The following is an 8,046-nucleotide window of genomic DNA, read 5'->3' as shown; positions in this document are numbered from 1 at the left end:
TCTGAGCAAAATAAGTGTTTGTTTTAATAAGATTTATAATGTCTGAACCTAAAGGTTTTTTAAATAATTCGAATTTTATCAAAATCTAATCTTATTTTCATGTGTCAAATACTTGCGAATTATTTAAGTTATGTAAACGTAATTTGTAGTGTAGTGTAACAAGAAATCATATTTTATGTCCCAATGATAATAAACTTACCATTTTATACAGGGTGTCCAAAAATTTAAACTAATGAAATAAGAACGTTAAGTGGCTATAACTTGATTAATTTAAATACAACTCCATATTTTTTAGCTTACCAGGAAATGCAATTTTTAATTAGTTTGAAGTTCTTATTTGATTAGTTTAAATTTGTGGAGCACCCTGTATAACATGGTAAGTTTATTATCATTGGGATATAAAATATTATATCTTGTTACACTTCACTATAAATGACGCTTACATAACTTAAATACTTCTAAAGTATTTGACACGTGAAAATTAGATTATATTTTGACTAAATTCGTATTATTTGAAAAACCTTAAGAGTCAGGTGTTATAAACCTTATTGAAGCAGGCACTTATTTTGTTCAGCGAATCCAAAAATGCAATAATATACAGGACATTCCATTTAGAAAAACGCAACTTTGATACCTTTAGAGCTTTTGGGACACCCTGTACATTACTAAAATATTTTTAAAATGTGCCCTCAGTAGGCGTCGGACAATTCATAAAATAACACTTTTTAAAAATCAAACGGTTTAGCCGCAAACTTCCGTGCCGTATAGCGTGAATAACCCTGTATAAGCAAACTCAACCTATGCTTAGAGCCAGTTATAGAGGGATTGAGGAATAAATGCCCAAATTTAAAAATTATTGATAAAAGAAGAGAAATTCCAACCCTGAAAGGAGAAACACAACTTCCATAAGCCAAGTAGACGGGGCCACATGTTCAAACATGCACCCTAAAACTGCGGCTAAACAGCAAGTTGAGAAAGTGTTCAAATAAAACAGACCGCCAGCAGCATTTCGAACTGATTCAGAAAACAAAGTTTAACCGGCGTCACCGCTGCACCCTTCTAGTGGTACATAACAAATCAATATCAAATCAACAACCTCCCGATTTAGCTACACAAGCCGTGTGGAAAATTCGGTAAAGTTTGAGCTCGGATTGCGTAGCGAACCATACAAATACACATTATCGGTTAGCAGAAAAATAATAAAAACAATAAAACCAAACAGTTGTTATAGTCAAACTAGATTTAAAAAAATAGCACACCATATCACACCCTGCTTACGCTTACCCTTGTAGCCAGGGTGTAGAAACCCGGTTTTACTGAAAATTAAAGTTCATTTGTACTCGGCTTACAGGGGAAAGTACATTAGCACCCTCATGAAATGTTCAAATTTAATATGCTCACCCAGTCAATGAAGTCCAAACAATAAAAAAAACTTACTCGATAACAGTGTAGGTCCTTTCAGTTTCGCCGTTATGCAAGTTGGTCAAAGTTCTCAAAGGAATTTCTTCATCGTGATAGCCATCATTCAGCGAAATGGCACTCGCTCTGTTATCAACCACGTTCTTTGTCATTGAAGTGATGTGATTCATTCCTTCAGTCACAGCATTTTTGATTGAGTTGTAAGGCAGATAATCAATGCTGGATGCCGGAGTTATTTTGATCTGAGTGGAGTTCAGTTTCAACGATTTTGCCCGATTGAAACTATGACCCCGCTTCATTGACGACCACACGCTACCGAACAACGAATGATTACGCTGAAACAAAATGAAACATATTGTTTTGACGACCTGAAAAAAATGAACATTCTTACCCGATGCATGGGTTCTGGATTATCATCAATGAGCTCATCAAGATTGCCAGAAATAGCCCGCTTAAGTTCAGGTCCTGCCTCGTGGAGTGTCCTCAAGCCAGCTTGCAGGGTAACGGTATTAAGTTGCTCCTTATCTCCTTCCTTCAGTTCTTGTTCCTTCCGCTTTTTGAACCGGCGGAAATAGTCCTGGATGAGGAATGTCGCGTAAAATTTCCCGACCGTCACTTCATCGTCCACACCAGGAGGAGGAACGACTTGGTCCAGTAATTTCGGACTAGTTCTTTTCCAAATTTTTTTGATAACTGCTCGTAACTCCGAGTTGGCATCGTCAATGTTGCCTTCCGTTTTAATTCGTAAAGACGTCCGTACAACCGCGAACAAAGTAGCGTTAAACAACACGGTGCCGTCGCTATTTAAAGGCATGTTCATAGAAACCAACCGCTTACATGCTACACGATGCGGACAAAGTTTACCGAAACCTAAAGGTGGAGAAATTTTACGAAGGAGAGTTACAACGTCTAAGTGCTTGATACGACCCTTCGCGTCCGGATCGTACTCGCTCCACAACCGTATAAATTCGTCGAGATGGTGCGGCCCAAGAATTGACCAGTCTCTTGTTAAATAGTCAAAATTGTCCATTATTACAGCTACAAATAAATTTATAATCTGAAAGCAAACAAACAAGCTATTAAAACTTCAAGCTTGCCTAAGCTGGAATCAGGGAGCAAACAGAATTGAGTTGAAAGATTCAATTTCGCTAGTCAAATAAGCCAATGAATAGTAAACACTATTCATATCACATTATATCGATTTTCCAGAAAATGTGTTGCGAAAGCAATCACATGAATAAGTAAATTCAAATCTAGCAACCGGAAGAACTCATCCACTCAAAAAAGAATAATGATAACGTTTCTTATTACCAAAAAAGAACACAGTACGTAGAACGAAATAAAATACGGATATGCAGTATCCGAACCGCAAAACTGAGACTCGGTGCGATTGAGCCTTCTATCACATCTAGCTTGTTTGGTATCTGCACAATCCATCATAATTTCCTGCCAGGCTTCACCTGAAAAACAGCAAAACTGTTACGAACGTGCTTCATCAATGAGACCTACGCTCTTTTACCTGTGGCAGATCTAAACAAAACCAAAACGGCTTGAAAAAACGATGCAAAATTATTGTTCCTTGTTAACGAAGAACCAGATTCCAAATCGTCACTCTCAATTTTTCCAAACATCTAACAACATTATAAGCATTTGGAGACCATTGCGCAAAATAGTTTTTTTAACTGACCTGCATTCCTATAACAGCGTATATGAAAAACAACATTACTATGAGTAATGCTACATAGGGAAGGGCCTGGAACGATTTGAAAAACGTCCATAGTAGCGTCCTAATACCCTCGCCCCTACTTAGAAGTTTTATGAGTCGCATAACGCGGAATAATCGAAAGAAATTTCCAGAAAATTTTATTTTTTTCTGACCAGGTGGCTGCAAGAAAGAAAAAACATGTTTGTGAACACTCTATTAATAATTCCTACATCGATATTCAGTAAATGATTGCCTTTATTGAAAGCATATTTTAATAGATGGGAGTTGTTTGGAAAGAACACATGATTGATGACATGGAAAAAATACAAATACTGGATAATGGATATACTTACGCTCACGTCTTGATACACTATGTCGATAAAACTACCTAAAACTATGATGAAATCGAAGCCGTTCCAAGCGTCTCCAAAGTAATTCTGTAAATAAATTGAAAGTCACTATTTATTTATGTATCTGGAATCGGGTACTTACTTTTGCTCTAAAAGCCGCCAGTTTGAAGACAAACTCCATGGCAAAAACAGCGGTAAAAATCATGTTTAAATAATCCAGAACATTGCCGTATTCGTCCGGCTGACCATGGAACTTCATTGCCAAAGTTATGGTATTAATTATGATAAGTGTAAAAATGGCATATTCGAAAGGTTTGGAGGTAACAAACCACCACACTTTATACTGGATTCTATGTTTCGGAATGTATCGCCTAACTGGTTTGGCTTTCAACGCGAATTCAATGCAATTCCTCTGGTTCTTGTCCAGCTCGCAATTTTTGTATTCTTGCTCACCCTCGTTTTGGAATGTAACAATAACGAAACCAACGAATATGTTAACCATAAAAAAAGCTATAATAATAATGTATATAATGTAATAAGCAGCTACGATGGGTCGGTAATTGTGAATTGGTCCTTTATTTTCGTCATTTGAGTCGATCGACACATAAAGTAGCCCTGGCCAGCCTTCGAAAGTCGACACTGTAAAGAGTGTTAACATTGCTTTGGCAACATTATCGAAATGGAACCTATTGGGTTCCCATTCCCTATCTTTCATTACGGGTTTATTAATATCTCCATCCACGTATATAAGGTATGTACCGCTGAAATATTAATTTCACTTTACATTGACTGTACTTTATTGCTATGAACCAGCCGAAGCTGGTCAACCGCACTAGATTGAGCCCACTTACTTGCATTCCGCCGCTGTGAGCTTTGAACCATCAGTACAATGAGAAAATTTACCCTAAACAATGAAAAGGGAATTAGACACGGAGTTTTATCAAAAATATACGTATAAGAAATCCACAGTTTTTCGGAGAAAATCTAAAGGAAAGTCCATGCAAAGTGTGAATTGGTTTTTTGTGTCCGTTTCATTAAAATAATCATTTATCAATCACTGGCCTAATTAATCAATGGTGGAAGCAACTGAATGGTTGGGGTGTTTTCTTGTATATCTAGGTATGTGTCACAGCAAAATTACAAACGAAAACACAACAATATGTTACAAAAGTGATGGTCATGCGGTAGATTGGGGTGCACAAATTAGGTTAATTCACAAACTGCGATCACTTGTAGTCATAACTAGTAAAATAATATCAACAACATAACAAATGTGTATAGAAATAGTAAATAAGTGTTAGAATCCGCTGCTTAAAACAATGTGGCTTAGTTAACTTCTTCTCAATTGGTCAGTGAACGCCGTCTTTATTGGTGCTAAGTGTGGATCAGCTGAAGCTTACCAATAACACTACTCTGGATTGCAACGCATAGGCGCGGAGACCGAAGATCAAAAACATCTCATCGCAACTACAAACATACAGACGGCAGGCTAGAGACAAGTAACAAAAAGTTTGGCGAATTTCTGCGATTTCACTTAAAACATCTACTCAATGAGATCAAACCCATCTCTACTTCCCAACTATACCAAATACATAATTTCAACTCATTCTTCATTCATTCTTTTAAGCTGTGCCATTCGTCTCCTGAGTCCTGAGTTTCTTATCCTATCTGAGTGCAGTGTATTATCAACATCAAATTAATTCAGTGTATTAATTATTTTAAATACACTGATGAACACAGGTGCATCTACAAGTGTGTGGGAGCTTTGAAAGCGCACACTTAAGAGGCCGCTCTTTTAATTAAAAACAAAATCAATTTTAATTACGGGTTTCAATAAGTTCCTGCCGTGTTCTTGAACTTTTCATCAAACAGGCTAGAAAACGCGCTTGCATCCGGCACAAACTATTTTTCAGTGCCATGCTCCGCTCCTACTGTTGAGGTTGCAAAGGGAATGTTGGTATCAAACAAATCCACCACCCAAAATAATCCCAATCCCGGAAAATCGAATCGCCAAAAAGGCGAAAAATCTGTAAAAAGCATGCTGGTGTGTATTTTACGGTTGTCGGGTTGATTTGCTTGATCTAAGTAAGAAAATCGCAGAAATTCGAATAGTGAACCATGAGCGTGGTCTGTGAGCTGAGCGAGCGGCGCGGCGCATGCGCCCTACTCATGCCGCTATGTGATCTTCGTCAGCTACGACAGAACATGCACATCTACCGCACAAGTGCAGCTAGAAGCCCTTGGAATTTACCTTAAAGAGCTGCACTCCAATGACTGCAAACATGAACTGGAGAAGGTAGGTAACCAACATGATATTCCCGATTGTCTTTATGGCTACTATCACGCATTTGACGACATACTAGCCATAGTAGGAATCGGCATGAGGGGATGAAACAAACGAAACAGTCAGTTAGGAAAAAGTACCGCTGGAGGAAATAAGGCAAGGCATTTCAAAACTCGGTCAAATTTCTGTCACGGTCTTACTCCTGCACCAACCGCTCTTGACTGGTTTTCTCGTGAAAGAAGCGAATCCTCAAAAAATGAACCGCAGATATCCGAAACCGCATCGTCTTCAAACCGTCCTTGTTAGATACGTTTAGATACGGATTAGATACGGAAGCGCATATGGTGAGTCCCCTTTATAGAGGACGCGAAGAGAAAAATAGATAGTTTTGCCACTGGGGAAAAGTTTTCAAGCTGAATGGCGGGGCATCGCGCAGCCGTCTCAAATGCACCCTGGGTCGACCAAGCGGCGGCGGTGCCCTACCCTAGATATGACTACAAGTGCCTGATGAGGATGTTGCTGGAAGGCCGAAACGCTGGCGCTGGGCCGGGCGCATTCAGCGGACATGCGGGTTAGTAGCAAAACGGCTTGGCTCGACTTGATTCGCCGGGACGAGGCTGCAGCTGGGAACCCATAGGTGCATTTGCTGTACAATAACGGACTGCTGGTGCCTACCTTAAACAACTGGACTCCGATTACCGCGAACATGAACTGTAGCAGGCTCGTTACCATCAGAATATTGCCTATAGTCTTAATCGCGACTATCACGCATTGGACTACATGCTAGGGACAGATATTAAATATAAATTTGTGTAGTACTAAAGTGGCGCCAGTCGCATCTTGGCTATCTGATCCTCTCATATGGTCACACCATCGAATTCGTTTAATTTTACCAGTGAGCTACCCAACATAGCTGAAGCGCAAATTTCAAAAAATGTTCTTGTTAAAGATTCCATGAAATTGAACCGCAGTGAATTCACACTTTTTCAATTGCCCAGGCAGTTTAGTTGGGTATACCACCGTTGGGAAAGAGCTCTAAGGCTTACCTTCAATCCTTTGGCTCGGTTAATAGCTCTAAGAGGTCTCAACACCCTTAATACCCTCAAGATTTTCACCACAGACATCGCTCCTTGACTGCAAAGAAAAAAAAGCTAGCCCTTTAGAGAATTGAAATTATTATTCTAGAGCAACGGCTAGTTTATTTGATTTTTCTGAAAATGGGCCAACGTGATCTAATTTTCCGAGCGATCAATTGTTAAGACTGTCTCGAAAATAAATCGCAAATTACGTGAGGTAATCAAAATGCAATTATGGACTTACCTATTAAAAATGGAAACTAAGGACACGCAGACGACAACTAAATCCAAAACATTGAAGGCAGATCTGAAAAAGGCCCCCTTGTGTAGAATGCATCCATATGAAATAGTCTTAAGAAATAATTCTACTGAAAAAATTCCAGTAAAAATGTAGTCGAACATGGTTAAAATCTGGAAAGAAAGCGACTGTCAAAGATTCGAACTTTGCTATCTGGTTGGGAATACTTGCTTCAGCTTTCTTATTGTCCTTGTCTGGGATTGGGTCCTCTAAAGCTAATAAAGCCGAAGAAACCAAAATGCAGACTAAAATTATATTGCTGAAGTACGAGTGATTGCATAACCAGTGGCAAAGAACTCGAAATCTAAAAATGCAAATCAAAGGTATGAACTTCCAACAACATATCCATCTAGGTATTAAAATTTTCGGTTAATTACAGATAATGGCACTACATCTTGGAAACGAGTTGTTAAGTCTGCATCTATAAAACCAACTGCTTAAACTAGCCCAAACTATCCATAACTCATTTAGGAATGTTTTCCGGGCTTTGAAGCCGTGGTCTATGGGAATTTCTTCCTGACGTTTCGTCCACAACTGCGGTGGACATTTTCAAAGGCGATGAGACAGAACAGATTGAAAAGAACGCTCTGGACACAGCCGTGAGGAAACCTAAGTGCTGGTTCCGCTATGTGGATGAAACTTTTGTTGTTTGGGGCCATGGTCTGACTGAACTGGAAGCCTTCCTGAGGCACCTTAACTCAATAAACCCTAAAATTCAATTCGCTATGGAAGTGGAGAAGGATGGGCGACTGCCTTTTTTGGATGTCTTGGTGACCAGAAAAGCCAACGGGAAGCTGGCCCGCACGGTGTACAGAAAACCGACACATACCGACCGGTACCTGCACAGTGGTTCAAACCATCACCCCAGTCAAAAGAGAGGAGTCATCAAAACTCTCACCGAAAGAGCCAGAAGA

General features: G+C 39.3%; 1 protein-coding gene across 1 annotated transcript in view; it reads right to left on the bottom strand.

Moving 5' to 3' along the window:
• Positions 1-8,046, bottom strand: part of LOC109541068 (muscle calcium channel subunit alpha-1) — a gene marked incomplete in the record, with an annotated part of 32,792 nt that overhangs the window by 5,130 nt on the left and 19,616 nt on the right. Inside the window, 12 exon segments of the mRNA XM_048664112.1 lie at positions 1,438-1,754; positions 1,811-2,476; positions 2,731-2,879; positions 2,939-3,050; positions 3,107-3,304; positions 3,478-3,561; positions 3,617-4,235; positions 4,326-4,378; positions 6,434-6,541; positions 6,805-6,892; positions 7,079-7,245; positions 7,304-7,436. Of these exon segments, the coding sequence (XP_048520069.1) occupies positions 1,438-1,754; positions 1,811-2,476; positions 2,731-2,879; positions 2,939-3,050; positions 3,107-3,304; positions 3,478-3,561; positions 3,617-4,235; positions 4,326-4,378; positions 6,434-6,541; positions 6,805-6,892; positions 7,079-7,245; positions 7,304-7,436 (2,694 nt within the window).

The sequence above is a fragment of the Dendroctonus ponderosae genome, unplaced genomic scaffold (assembly GCF_020466585.1).
Source record: "Dendroctonus ponderosae isolate FM_Combo_2020 unplaced genomic scaffold, Dpon_F_20191213v2 Dpon_F_20191213_1, whole genome shotgun sequence".
Taxonomy (NCBI): domain Eukaryota; kingdom Metazoa; phylum Arthropoda; class Insecta; order Coleoptera; family Curculionidae; genus Dendroctonus; species Dendroctonus ponderosae.
This window is presented reverse-complemented; position numbering and strand designations above follow the sequence as displayed.